Source organism: Colossoma macropomum, unplaced genomic scaffold (assembly GCF_904425465.1).
Source record: "Colossoma macropomum unplaced genomic scaffold, Colossoma_macropomum, whole genome shotgun sequence".
In the NCBI taxonomy this organism is placed as follows: domain Eukaryota; kingdom Metazoa; phylum Chordata; class Actinopteri; order Characiformes; family Serrasalmidae; genus Colossoma; species Colossoma macropomum.
Genome location: NW_023494791.1, coordinates 12927378 through 12943050, shown reverse-complemented (window position 1 = coordinate 12943050; position 15673 = coordinate 12927378). Strand labels below are relative to the sequence as shown.

At 38.7% G+C, this 15673-nt stretch overlaps 1 protein-coding gene across 1 annotated transcript in view; it reads left to right on the top strand.

Moving 5' to 3' along the window:
* The window catches only part of gfra4a (GDNF family receptor alpha 4a), a 130801-nt gene that overhangs the window by 95246 nt on the left and 19882 nt on the right, over nt 1-15673 (top strand). Inside the window, exon 5 of the mRNA XM_036573944.1 lies at nt 6984-7329. Coding sequence (XP_036429837.1) covers nt 6984-7329 — 346 coding nt within the window. The remainder of the gene's footprint in view (nt 1-6983; nt 7330-15673) is intronic.

The window sequence follows — 15673 nt, the reverse complement described above, 5'->3', positions numbered from 1 at the left end:
AAAACACAAGAAGAAAAACAAGAAGTAGAAGAACTAGTAGAGAGATGAGGAGGAGGAGAAGAGAAAGTAAGAAGGATGAGAAGGAGAGAAAGAAAGAAGGAGGGGAGGAGGAAAAAGAGGACAAATGAGATGAAACAGGAGAAATACTAGAAGAAGAAGAAAGATGAAGAGAAAAAAAGAGGAAGAAGAATGTGGAGAAGGAGGAGAAAAGGAAGAAGAAGTAGAAAAAGATTGAAGAGGAGGAAAAGATGAAGAAAATAAAGGAGGAAGAGAAAAAAGGGGAAGAAGAGGGAGGAGAAGAGGAGCAAGGAATAGCAGAAGAAGACAGAGGAGGACAAGATGAAGAAAGAGGACAAAGAATGAGGAGGAGAGGAAGCAGAAGTAGAAGAAGACAAAGGAGGACAAGAGGAAGAAGGACAAGAAGAAGAGGAAAAGAATTAGAAGAAGGAGGAGAAGAGGAAGCAAAAGTAGAAGAAGACAGAGGAGGAAGAAAAGAGGAAGGAGGAGGAGGAAGAAAAGAGAAAGGAGGAGGAGGAGGAGGAGGAGGAGGAGCAGAGGAAGCCAAAATAAACGAAGAGTTCTGTACAATTATTTGAAATGTGTATAGAAGCACCACAAACGATGCATGCAGGACAGAACTGATCTCTGTACATTTTTAAAATACTAACCCGGAAATCTAATTTGCCATTACAACACAGGAACACTGTAAACCTCTGCAGTACCAAAACCTCAGCGAACCTCAGCCGGTCCCCTCACTCAGCCTGTCCTGAAGCTCCCCACTAACACACACCTCAGGGCCAAAACACACAAAACCTACACAGAGTCAACTAAATTATAGAACAACTTAAACAAAACTACCTTAAAATTTAACTGAACTCACAAAGCTAAATACAATGTTATTTGACCCTAAAATTACAGTACAGCAGGGCAGATTACCTGAACACTCTGACTGACTCAAACCTCAGACAGACCTTGGCCAAGAACAGACTCACTGAGCACTGCCTGACCATAGAGACGAGCGGGTAAGACACAAACAGCCTTGGCTGAGTGAAGACTGTGCCACAGAGAGGAACTGAAAATTGAACTGAGAGACAGAGAAAGAGAGAAAGGAGAGAGGAGAGGGAGAAAGAGAGAGAGAGAGAGAGAGAAGAAGGAGAGGGGAGAGATAGAGACAGAGAGAGACAGAGAGAGAGAGAGGAAGGAGGGTAGAGGAATTGAAAATTTAATTGAGAGAGAGAGAGAAAGGAGAGGGGAAATGGAGAGAGTGAGAGACAGAGAAAGAAGAGAGAGAAATAGAGAGAAAGGAGAGAGAGAGGGAGCAAGAAAAAGAGAGAAATGAGAGAAAAATAGAAAGGAGAGGGGAAGAGAAAAAGAGAAAGAGGGAGAAGGCAACCCAGAGAGAGGGTGGAGCGAGAGAGAGAGACAGAGAGAGAGAGAGAAACAAGAGAAAAAGAGAGAGAGAGGGAGAGGGAGACAGATAGAGAAAGTGAGAGGGGGGACAAGAGTCAGACAGAGAAGTAAGAGAGAAAGCGATAGAGAGCGAGAGAGAGAGTGCGAGAGAGAGAGAGACAGAGAGAGAGAGAAGGTGGTGAGCAGAGCTCTATAGCAGCGTAATGCTGGCAGGCTGTCTCAGTAGTCCACATTAGGCTGATATGAAAAATGAAGCAGCAGCAGTCGTCTCAGCTGGGACGCTCTCCGTGATACAGAGACCAAGACTCATTCAACTTTTATTCCCACTCATGTTCTATTCATTAGCTGCACACACTGTCCATAGAGGACTCGCAGCCCCTTATAGCCAACCAGCTCAGACCTTCATTAGTAACATGTGTGTGGCTTTATTCACTTATTCATACACTCTGAAGAATTTCTGTAATTACAACAATGAACTGTGCTCAAGCCTGTATGATTCTTCTAATGTTTTACAGCTTATACAGCACACTGGGCAGAATTCTTGGAAACCATGTACATTATAGGCATGTTATACTGAAGCAAGCACCATAATGTATGGCTACTGTAATGTTATTGTAACAATATTGTCATAAAAACACCTAAACATTCACCAGCTTCACTGTAAAACTAGGCACAACACAAACAATCATCTTCACTACAGATATATTTTGTTTTTCAGTTTTTCATTATTAAACATAAAAGAGCTGAGCTGTCTTAATATCTGTGAACCACAGTAAATGCAACAAAGGGCATATGTAACTAGCAAAGCTAGTTAACATTAGCCTAAGCTAATGCTAGCTATGGATCTAATAGCATGCTAGCTTACCTAGCACAACCTGAACCATGAACATAAAATAAAGCAGGAATGCTACATATGTCATCATAGAGCAGAATTCAATGTAGAAACGTTCATGTTGTAAGTATCTGATTATCACTGCTACGATGATGCTAATTTCAGCACCAGGCTAACAGCGGTGAACATTCACATTTCCACACTGAGCTTAACAGGCAAGGCAAGTATATTTATATACTTTACAAATGAGAAAATACAGAATCATTTAAAAAGTATATAAACATGATTAAAACAATAGATTTAAAGGAGGAAATCATTAAATTATAAACTCTAATTAGAAATTAAATTAGGATAATTAAAATCAAATTGAAAATTAAAAGTGAAATTAGGATAAAGCATACAGATCTAGCTTAACACTGACCTTTGGGGCTTGTAACACATGCACATTACATTTTCACTCTGTAACTGTCCGTGCATAATATTGGAAGAGCCTGTTAGCTTTTGAAAGAACAGCTGTTTGTATTTTTGATACACTGACATTAAACAGTTGATTAAGATTTTTGACTCTTTAAAATGTATTTAAGATACAATTTAACAACAATTTTCAAACTGCTGTTAAATTGCATACATATATATGATATTCAGAAAAGAGGGTATTGTTGATTCCAGTAATATACTGCTCTCAATATGTGCTGTTACCATTAAAGTAATTAAATATATAGACCAAAGTAAATGTAAAACTTCAGATATGGACATCAATTGACACTTAACAGCCTGTGAGCTGGTACATGTCACAACCTAACTCTGTGTGTCACAAGCCTAACTCTTTGTTTGCCAGCAGAAAGCTATACTGACAAGAAGCAGCTTTTTTAAGCTTACAAAAGTAAATAACCTGGTAAACCTGAAAGTCTGAGTTCCCTAAACTTGATAACAGGAGTTCTAGCTGCCTCTGGTGACCAAATGCCCATAATGTCTTTGTTGGACTCCTTGCATTTTGTTTCTTATGCAATTGCACACTCATGACCAATAGGTAGCTATAACAACTGAGCAATATACTTCAACCATTAGCTTACATTAGATTCTTTAACTGTGTGATTTTCATTACATCGTAAAGATTATTATTCAGTAATTACACGGAAAACAATGCAACTGGTAGCAGTTCTATGGAGTTGATGAAAACATATTGTAGTAATTGCAAGCAAGCAAATAACATTATAATCATCAGTCATTGAATGTAATTTTCATTTGGAGATGCATTCATTTTCTTGCACTGGGGCCCAGAAGAACATAGTCACGCTAGTTCTGCAGAAATCAGTTGAGGAAAAAAGTGCTAAGTGGAAAAAAGTGTGCAAGTCTCCCCTCAAAAGAATCTGCACTTGGTGCTTCATGCAGATCTACTCTGGCTTATACCTGGACCACAGCATATAAAGGTAGAGCAGAAAGTCTTGTAAATGTGTGATTTCTTGCCTCAGTGCTTTACTTGTGCAGGACCTACATTCTACAACACTCTCATTAGGCCGTATCTGGAGTGCAGGAGTGCTTCCGACACGGGTGCATTCTTAAACAGCAGGTTGTAGCGAAGAGAAAAGGCTGCTTACAAAAGGTTGTGACCTGCCACAGTAGGGCAACCGAGGGGCATTCAGAACACAAAACCACCAACCTTGATTCATTTCCTCCAAGAAGCTCAGACTACACAACCAGACCTCTGGCAAACTCGCTCCAACTCTCTTGTCTAGACGGCAGAAATAAACTGCCTGTGAAACTCCACTTTACTCTTCAAAGACTGTTTAATAATATATGAGACATGAGTTTTCATATTTTTGTTTGAAAGTGGAAATCTGATCTTTTTAAAGAATTTTATAGGCTTTTAAGATGTAGTTTAATCTGTCTGTGACTTCAAAGTGGTCGTTCAGAGTGCTGGTGGTAGTGGCAGTGTTACGCAGTGGAGATATTGGTTTAATGAATCAATGCAGGCCTATTTGAGGCTTGGAGGTTTCAGCACTGGACAGCTCCACTGCAGCGGCCATACGTGTGCACAGCTCTTGTGCCATAGGCTATAGGCATTGTCCATACACTTTAAACAATTCACTGTACATTTTTATTTAATGTCAGCAGAGTTGGCAGGAAATTATGGCAGATGCACAGTAAATTACTCTAATTAATACTGAAAATCAGCTACAATAAATCACTGATGTGCAATATTAAAATTGTACATTTATAGCACTTTACTAAGAAACCAGCTGCCAGTAAATTACTGTAAAAACATACTGTGCCTCATGTAATCTGTCATCTATGTGATTTCACATCTCATTACTGCAATATTTATTGAATGTGTTTGCTGTTCACATTTTCTGTATGTTAGACAAGCACTGGTCTCTTCACCTGACATTCAGACACATTCGAGTCCAGCAGTCTTTCAGTAGCTTGTTAGCTCCCATGCTGAGGTAGGTTTTAACAGGAAAAAACCTACTTGATGATGGTGCCCAGGTGTACACAAAATGGCCGGGAAATGACAGCTCACTTTAAGGATGACCATCTCATGGTCATCTCATGGCTGGTTGTGCACAATGACAACCTGCAACCCTAATACAAACTGCAAAAATACAACTAAAATAGCAAAAACTGACTGCAGGACAATCACATTTTGGTCTAAATTTCACTATGATTTACTGTAAATACATCCACAACTGGAACACAGGTTACTAAGGGCTATTTAAAGGGATCATTTTGCCAAAAATGTTACACAGTTCCCCTTATGCCAATTTAGTTGGCCAGCCAAGTGATGTATGGATTCCAAAGTTTGCTTCTTTAATTTTGCCCTGGAGCTAAAGGGCTAATGTGGCTAGCAAATAATGGACAGTGTTTTGTTTATAGAATTTATTGCGGGTTTATATAGTGTGACTGTGTTATACAGTGTCAGAAATGCACATAAACAAGATTACTTAAACCTTAAAGTGTGTGATGATTTACGTGTGAGTTGAGTTTCTCTACATCAGTAAAACATCGTAACCTGTGCAGTATAATTTGCTTTCCTGTACAAAATGTTTTGCACAGCTAATTTGCTTATGTTATATTAACACTGTGAGTGTGAACACTTGCTCAGTGTGTGTATGGCTATACACCAATTTTAGTTTAATTTACACTTTATAAAGTGAAGTGTTGGTATCTCTCACTGCTTTCAGTGTTATACTTTTAACACTGTCAATGCTATTGTTACACACAGATGCACCTCATTACACCAAAAGGTGCACACTGTTCACAGCACGTCTTCTCATTGTGTTACTTTATCAATTAATTGGTGTTATAAGTTCTCTGCACTAAAGTCAATCACACTAGCTCTCATTATTTAATACTGTAATGGTTAATTATTTAGTTTTTTAATGAAAAATCACGCTTTTATGAGAATTAAATAGTTATTACATGCACTTCATTACCACTCATTACTAAAGCAACAAAGCTGGTATTAAAACGTCTATTAATTACAGAATAGACAAGTTCACTAAAACACTATAATGGTTTGAAGGACAATACAATTTGGTATACCAGCTAAAATCCTTCCTCAGGTACGAGTTTTGTCATCACTAATATACCGCTACGCCACAAATAAGCAAACGCAATGAACAAGCAGTGCAAACAATGTTAAATTTAGCCCTTTTTGTCTTTTGTGGAGTTCTAGTCACATTTCAAATGAAAATGAAAACACAACAGACCCTCGATCACCTCCTGGTGTCTAGTTTGCTGCATTTGAAGCAGTCCACTTTGTATCTGAGGCAGCCGACACAGAGGAATTACTGGTCTTTTGGGGTTTCTGTTGTATCATCCGATGCCTGACTTGTCAGTAGCATCAGACAAGTGTGTAATAAATGACAAGAAATTTGATGAAGGTAGAAGTTGGCTTTTTATTGGAAATTCACTTTTCATCTTAAATGGTGCAGCAGTTACAGTCATTCAGCTGTACAGCTGTCCGAATGAAACTGCTTCATTCCAGAATATATATATATATATATATATATATATATATATATATTCTGGAATGAAGCAGTTTCATATATATATATATATATATATATATATATATATATATATATATATACATATATATATATATATATATATCTTCATATCTTCACTTTAAAATTTAATCAGCTCCTTGGAGCCCTTCTGAACCCTACAACAACTGGAGTTTTATTAAAATTCTGGGTGTAAGAACACACTTTTTTTAAAAAAGGCTCTATATAACTGGGGACCTCCCGGGCCAAAGTGCTGTGGAGATTAGCGTTTACCCTCATCTAATGCACTGAGTTCATGAAGGCCTTGCTAAATAGCTGATGAGCTGAATCGGGTGTGTTTAATGAGGCAGCGTGCTGAAGTCTGCAGTGTTTTGGCCTGCGAGGACTGGAGTCTAACACGTGTTCTATGGTTACAAGCTTGACATTATAACAGTTGCAGAATCCATTTGATAGCTATATAGAACCCTTTTCAAAAAGGTCCTATAGAGAAACATACACAACACATTCTCTATCTGAAGAACCAATTCATTATGCAACCCTTTAATCATACAAAGGGTTCTTTAAGTGTTGATGTTTCTAAATAGAACTTTCTTTACTACAGAACCCTTGAAGAACCATTTTTTTAAAGGGTGTACTCAACACTAAATTTTAGTTTATATAAAAAGTTGTTGTTTGTTTGTTTGTTTGTTTGTTTGTTTACATTATGATCGTTCCTCTCTCCTCTCCTCCAGAGTCTGAGGCGGGCATGTCTGCAGTGAACCGCTGTCTGGACGCGGCTAAGGCGTGTAACGTGGATGACACGTGTCAGAAGCTGCGCACCGAGTACGTGTCTGCGTGCATCGCCCCGTCTGCGCGCGCCGGGCCCTGTAACCGCGGGCGCTGCAGCAAGGCCCTGCGCAAGTTCTTCGACCGCGTGCCGCCCGACTTCACGCACGAGCTGCTCTTCTGTCCCTGCTCGGACACCGCGTGTGCAGAGCGCCGCCGCCAGACCATCGTTCCCGCGTGCTCGTTCGAGGAGCGTGACAAACCCAACTGCCTGGCGCAGCTGCGCGTGTGCGAGGCGGACTACGTGTGCAAGTGAGTACAGCTACAGCAAGTTCACCCTGTAAACACATCACAGGCCTCACTGCGCTTTTCCCATACTGTGCTTAGAGCTAATCTTTCTTCCTCAGTGTTTCACATTTGCGCGGGTAACTGACTCTATTACTGTCAACGAACCTGCGCCCTGAAACCACCCGCATGCGCACATAAACTCAGTAAAGCCACACGAATGAACAATAAACCAGCTAGCAAGCAGAATAAGCCATGTACGTGAGTCATGTCTGTCATTTACGTGATACGTGAACACACAAACTTACACACACACACACACACACACACACACAGTGGTTGAATACTGAATACAGTGTCCTAAATGTATTCAGTACGCAGGGTTGGGCAGAATACTTTGAGAAAACAGTGATGGCTGAATGTTGAACACACTGTCCAAAATGCATTGAGTAATGTATTCCATTATTCCATTACAATACATAAAAGGAATACAGAATACATTTAGAATATTTAGAGCACATATTGATAAGGCACATGGGGAAAAACTATGCTGTAATTTTTATTTAACTCACACTGTTGTGTGTGTATGTATATATATATATATATATATATATAAACATGTATACTAATGTGTTTCATGACAAATCCATTTATTTAAATGTAGTTACAAAATTCTTAACATTATTTTGGCTCTCATCATCTGCTTCAGTCTGCTGCTGCTCCCATGATGCTACTGCCGCCTCATTAACTAACAATTTAACATATTGCCAAAAAAAAAAAATCCTGCAAGTTGGGCTATAAAGTGGGCAGCTATGTGATTTTCAGTTAATGTCATGTATGTAACTGGTCACGAAATGCCTGCATGAGTCCCCCGCAACAGTGATGCTAAGCTTATCGCTCATGTTTGCCACTGAGGAGACTGTTCAATTCAGTCATTCTGTAAAAGAGTTTTGTAACACTGAGATTATTAATTGTCTCATTACATTGGTTTATCATTATATATACACACACACACAGATCAGGCATAACATTATGACCTTGTTTCTACCCTCATTGTCCATTTTATCAGCTCCACTTACTATATAGGTGCACTTTGTAGTTCTACAATTACAGCCTGTAGTCCATCTGTTTATCTGCATACTTTGTTAGTCCTCTTTTATGCTGTTCTTCAGTGATCAGGACCCCCATGGACCCTCACAGAGCAGGTACTATTTGGGTGGTGGATCATTCCCAGCACTGCAGTAACACTGACGTGGTGGTGTGTTAGTGTGTGTTGCGCTGGTCTGGGTGGATCAGAAACAGCAGTGCTGCTGGAGTTTTTAAACACCTCATTGTCACTGCTGGACTGTGAAAAGTCCACCAACCAAAAATATCCAGTCAGCAGTGTCCTGTGAGCAGCATTCTGTGACCACTGATGAAGGATTAGAAGATGACCAACACAAACTGTGCAGCAGCAAATGAGCTATCGTCTTTGACTTTACATCTACAAGGTGGACTGACAAGGTAGAAGTGTCTAATAGAGTGGACAGTGAGTGGACACAGTGTTTAAGAACTCCAGCAGTTCTTCTTTAGAGTATGTATTTTACACTGTGCAATGATTTAAAATAGTAAATTAACAAACATTGATGGTGTTTCTTTTAAAGATGGTATATATATATATATATATATATATATATATATATATCTTTAAAAGAAACACCATCAATGTTTGTTTTATATATATATATATATATATATATATATATATATATATATATATATATATATATATATATACTGTTCACGAAAATGTAATACTTAACTATTCAGAATACTGCCTTCATAAAATGTAACTTGGACTAAATTCTGAAAATATATGTATGTAATGAAATACTTGTATTCCATTACATGTCAATCCTGTCAGTAATATATTCCATTATACATAAAAAGTAACATATTCAAAGTGTGTTTAGAATACATATTGATAAGGAAGATGGGAAAAACCCTGCTGTTGGAATTTTTCCTTAATTCACAGTTACTCACTGTTACTGGTTGGCAGTGTTCTTCATGTAATTCCTCTGTCTAAAAAAATGATGAGTCATCCTTCATCACATTCTCCACAAGTGGGCGAGTGCAGGTGTGGTGTACACTGACATGTTAGACAGCGCTCTCCACCACCATTAAACTTGCCATCATCAAAACCCCAGCTGAGGCAATGTCTTTCGGAAGAATGGTGTTCCCTTCCTCCTGTACACACATGAACGATCTACAGCAAGGCACGCTGAATCTGTTCTGACAGCGTGTTGTAAACCAGCAGCTTACTAAGGGACTTTATGTTGATTTTTCCTTTAATTTTGGCACCTGTCTTTAACATTGCTTTAAAGATTCTGTTTCCCTTATACATGTTCTGAAACTGCCCTGGATACACCTCTACCCTAAAAGGACCCTCACACATACATTTAGCATGTTTTTCAATGTGCCTTTTTGTGTTTTCTTGCATTCTCACTGTTCAGTTTGAATTCATGCTCAGATATGATTTTTGTTTGGTTCTTGTTTGTTAACATTATCTTTTTAATGTGCCCTATATTCAAAATTAGTCTGAAAAGGTCATGCTCCTGAACTGTCCCACATGCACAAAAGAACAACTGTTTCACCCAGTGCGCTCATCCAACCAACACAACAGTCCTCTAACCACTAGTTTAAATTTGGAAGACAAACAGTAGACACTAAAATGACTGCACTAAACACAAAGAGTACAAAAGGAAGCCAGTCACACAGAGAAAAGATGCTCAGTTTCTTTTGTTTACCAGCAGTCAAGAAGAACGCTAGCAAAGAGAAATTCAGGGCTAAAAACAGTGATATATACCAGATCAAGAGATTTGATCTGTGTGAAGCTCATTTGACTCTTCTGCTTTTTTCTCCCTGCTATATATTATTGAAGTAAAGCTGGTTTTAAATAGTTTTATTTGATTTCTTCCATTATTCAGCACCATGCTTATTTGTTCACACTGCTTGACTTCAAAATGAAATACACAATACATAATCATAGTAACAGGCATTCAGCAGGTATCAACCATGCAATTATGATGAATATGGAGTTTGATTGACATGAAAGTTGCAGAAATTCTAACTCTTCTGACAGAGGTGCACTACAACATATCAAATGTTGGATTTCAGTACCACAAATGAAAGTGGACTGAATTGGAACTGGAACTGTGTTTTGCTGGTCACACATGAAGGATAAAATCAGATTTGGACCACTTTTACTTGCAGTGTGTACTGGACTTGATGTCATCTTCCACTGACAGTGTGCATTTTAGTATTAAAGCATGCAGGAAAGGGTCTGTTCCTGTTCCAAGGATGTATTGGTTGGTGACTTGCCAGTGAGGGTGAATTTAAAAGTGAAATAATTGTTTGAGATTTGATTTGTGCAGCTGGTAAACTGAAAAGACTATAGAACATTTTACAACAATGTATCATCAAAACAATCAATTTAGATATTATGAGTAGAGATGGACCGATCAGTGTTTTGGGGCTGATACCAATCACCTTTCAGCATGATTGGCCTATAGCTGAGACCAATTGATGTTGGGGGCTGGATGCAACAGCAAAACAAATACACCTCTCCCTTCAGTGCTCCCTTAGAGACTCCACCCCCAAAATTAATGGAAGCACACTGCCAAAGCAGATGACACTCTTTTAGATCTTTGTGACCAGAAAACACTTCACAAGCATTGCCCGGACAAATGCCATGATATAACCTTAGAGCAAACACAACATAAGTAATGTAACTAATGTTAGCTAGACTACCTACTGACTCTGTGAAACAGCAAAAATAAGTTAATGTGACCCACCTGTCAAGCACAAACAGAGCAACATCCTCATTCCTTTCATACCTTTCAACTCTCGATGAAGCTGAATTCAGCTTCTTTTTCACCAGCTTCTTGTTCAAATTTTCCCGTTCCACCTTAAATGGTGCAGCAGTTACTTTCTGGCACCTCAGACTAGCGTAACCATTGAAATAACCAGAGCCTAACAGAAACAAATCCCCAAAACTTTGACAACCTTGTTAATTACAGCTCTACACGTTCACACAGTGAGTTTAAGGCAAAATAGGAACCAAATATGTAATATACTTCAGGAAAAATGTTTTTCATTAGTGAAATAGATATAACAAGGCTGAGAATCACTTCGTATTCACCAGCTTCTTGTTTGAATTTTCCCATTCCACCTTAAATGGTGCAACATTCTGACGCCTCAGGCGAAATATGGCTCTCAAGATCGGCTAAGGTGGAGAAAAATCAGCCAATTGCCGATCACATATTTGGGCTGAAAATCGGCCACTACCAATACAAAGCCAATCGGTCCCTGCATCTCTAATTATGAGCTAGTCTCTGGCTTTATTATAGTAATAAAAATAAGCAACCATATCATGTTGTTTTTTTGCGTTTTAGAAGTAAATGTTAGCTGATCACTGATGAAAACAGCTGGGCACACATCTCAGAGTAAAAGCGATCTGTTTCCTGTGTTTTTAAGTCCTTCCTTATATTTGTTACCGAGAAATGCCATCATCATATTTGCCGCTGCTGACGTACTGCTGACACTGGATGATAACATTAGGGGTTTGGCCATATGCTGTGAAGTGTGATGTTTAAAAAAAGAATTCTAACCTGAACATTCACAGTACAGTCATACAGCCACAGGGTGCCCTTCATCACCTCGTGTTTTCAGTGATCAGATCATGTTCAGATTTCACTTGACTGCATGAAAAATGAAGTGTAAACACACCCAGGATGCATTGGAATTACAGTTAATTTGATCACTCTTGACCACCTTTAACCAGCCTTATAAAATATTGTGTTTCAAGCTGGGTTTAGGATGTGTTTTCACATACAGTGTTGGGCTCCTGTCTGGCCTGGGTCTGTTATCTCCTGAGTGATTTATTTGTGTAGCAAAATTGTAAATGAAGTTCAGCAGTGTTGGGTTAGTAGAAGGATTTCCAGCTTGGTTGCTGAGCTCGCCTGAAGTATATTAAGCATTTCTGAACTTAGCAGCAGTAGCAAGAGGAGCTTTTTAACAGTGTATTGGGGGGGGGGTTCTGCCAGGTATGATCAGCAATTTCATAAAAAATACTGTTGATGTATTACAGAGTTGTAAAATACCAGTTTATCCCAGCATCTTAAAGAGTTTAGCGACAAAGCAAAGCCCTGTAAACCATGTCTGCAATAATCCATCTCTGTTAGTGCCTCAAAGCTAAGGTAGCTTCATGATCAAATGTTCTGTTCCACCTTAAATGGCCCTACCAAAGTGTAACTGCAGATTGTAAGTTTGAATAAGACACTGGTGAATATGAACTTCAGCTTAGTGCGTCTGAGCAGGTTCGGGTTGAGTTCGGGTCTCAGATTTAGCATTACCATTCACCAGCCTGATCGGGTCTGGCTTCAGGGTCGCAGGTACAGGTCAGGTTCGGGCCTCAATTTCATGTCCTTGCAGACTTGTACATTCAGCACAAGTATAAAGGGAACCCATGATCTATATCCATGTACAATTCATAAGACATAAGTCTTGACTTCTCTCATGTCCAAAAAGTTCTCTAGACACCAGTGCCGCTGACCTCAGCAGCTGCAAGACAAAGCTTTCCTCCCCATGGTGTACATGATTCGTTACACTACAGGCAGAAATGGCAATACTGGTCCTGTCAATCATTTTTTCTATGTTTTTATAGATAAATTGCATCTATAACGTCTTCTCTTAAACTGTAACCATAAAAAGTTCAGAACTTAACAGAAATATATACCTTTCAGTGTCAATTAGCATCCATACACAACTAACAGCATTTACAAAAAGCTATAAGTTTAACTAAGGTGTTTCATCAGCACCCTCAACACAACCATACTGTGCCATATATCACTACAAGCTTCTAATCTGAATATCCATTATGCCTGTTTCTTTTGTTCTAATAACAACAGTCACATGCATGGTGCATGTTTTTCGTGTTTTTGTAATCTTACTGGGTAATGCAGTTTTGAGGCCCATTCCTAATTTTTTTCTTAAAATCAGTTTTCCTTTACATTCAGATTTAAGAGAACCAGTTTATAGAATACCTGCATTAATTAAAATGTACATATTTATTACTATCCTTATTCTGAAGGATGTTACAGAAGATTTCCTATTATATTCCTAATAGTGCATAAAGCTTTCTTGATTAAACAGTAAACAATGCGTCCGGCAATCTGTTCTGTAAAAACTTTTTTGGAGCATGTCTTCACAATGAAATAAACATTTCAATTCCAACGTCATTCAAAGACAAGTTTTTCAAATTATGCAAATATATGCATGTTTAAGTAGATAACTTCTTATTTTGCATATCTAAGTGTAAATCTGAATCATAAAAATCTGATTTTTGTGTTCACACATCTCTAAAAAAAGCCTGATCCGTATTACATTTAGGATTTTGGAATATTTGCCATTTATAATTTGTCACCTGTAAAGTGAGCGCAGCCTAACATGAGAGAGCTCCTTTAAGATGATGCAGGTGTTTATTTGTCATAACTACAGTGGGTGATTTACACTGCCTGTTAAAGGTTATGATGCTTTAAGGAGCTCCTTTAGTCGATGCTGCTCTGTGGAGTGAATTGGGTAAACATCCTTCTCTTTATCACTTTACCGGCAGCTGATGGCTGCATATGGTAAGGGCTGTTGAGGTATACGTGGTGCTTAGGTTTAGTGGCCCCTCTGCACCCTGAGCGCTGGTAAATTAGACAGTGAGAGAGAGAAAGAGAGAGCAGTGACAGTAGCGGTCACTCCACCTCCACAAGGCTCTCAGTGGGCTTAAGAGTGACTGGCTGTGTTTGAGCTCTGCTCCCCATCTCTCTCTCCCTCTCTGTCACAAACACAAAGGCTTTCATCTGTCTACTGCATTGATCCACCATCACACTCCTAACACTCACGCTGGCGGCCAATCAGGCTTCACGCAGGTGGTGCTCACTTAATTCTACAGCATTCTCATTAGCATACACTATCAGGAGGGCCTGTGGGCAGCTTCTCTGAGGTACATCTGATTGGATGGTTGATTTGTGCTCAAGCACCAAGGGGACTGTTAGTACCCTGTGTGTGTGCGTGCGTCCATGTGCAAGTGGCTGACCTCAGCTGCTCAGCTGCATCCAGTTGCTCAGTGTCAATATGCAGTGGTGCTCCAGCAGTGTCTGATGCATGCTGTGCTGCTTGTGACCAAGATGGAAGGGGAAACAACAGATCAAATATATATGTGTGTGTGTGTGTGTGTGTGTGTGTGTGTGTGTTTGTTTGTTTTCCTACATTGCCAGGACATTTTTTGTTTGTGGTTTGTTTTGTGTTCTGATTGATTTGTGCATTATGAAAACAGTCCATTTCATTCTCATTTCTCAGTATGCAGGATGACTGGATTACCCACTCTGCCTTCCTTTATAGCTCTTTCATATGGTTATAAGACCTTATGTCATCACACGTTGGTAGAATCCTTGGCTAAGTCTCCAAACCATGCGCTTACCAACCACTGTAATTTGCTCTGGATTACAGTGTCTTCCTAATTTCTAAAAATGTAAGTAAGGTGTGTAAATTTGTAAATACTGAGCCAAATTTAATATGTTTTCAACATTGAATCAACACTGCATATTAGAGGAAACATTGGTTCAACATTAAATTAACATCAGTACTGGGTCATACATCTGGGTCATACAGAAACATCCACTTTTTTATCTATCCATAGGAGTCACTGGTATTACTGATCGTCACTGGTGTAAAATGCATTTTACAAAGTGTCTGCTACAGAGCATCAAACCACACATCGTCAATCATGGAATATCCACTAAAATATTTAATTTAATCTATTTGAATTCTATTTTTTCACAATTACCTAAAAATAAAGTACCTGTGACTTCAACTAAAAGCTTCATATGAAATCATGAGCTAAATGAGAACATTTCTGATAACTGAAAAGAAACAGTGGACTTCCCATGTGCTTTTCTTAATAGATTTTCAGAAAATAGGTAAAAGTAAGTCAAGTGATGTCATCAGTGTGATTTTTATTTCAAAATAAGAGATTTTTCGTTATGCGGTAACACCAGTGACACGACTCCTGTGGACCAAAACTTTCATTATATATTTATAATATTTATTTGGCATTTGTTCTCTTTATGTCATTTAAATCATATATGCCATAGTCACGTATAGATTGTCGCAGTTAAAATTGCAGGAAAAAACACATCAAAATATGGCACTCAGCCTTTACACATGACTGTGAGGATGAGCACTTCTGTGGTGCTTGGAATTCTATATAATTGGATTAAAAACCAATATTGCTCAATTGACGGCTGAAGAAGGACTGATTGTTAAAGCAACTTATTGTTTTATT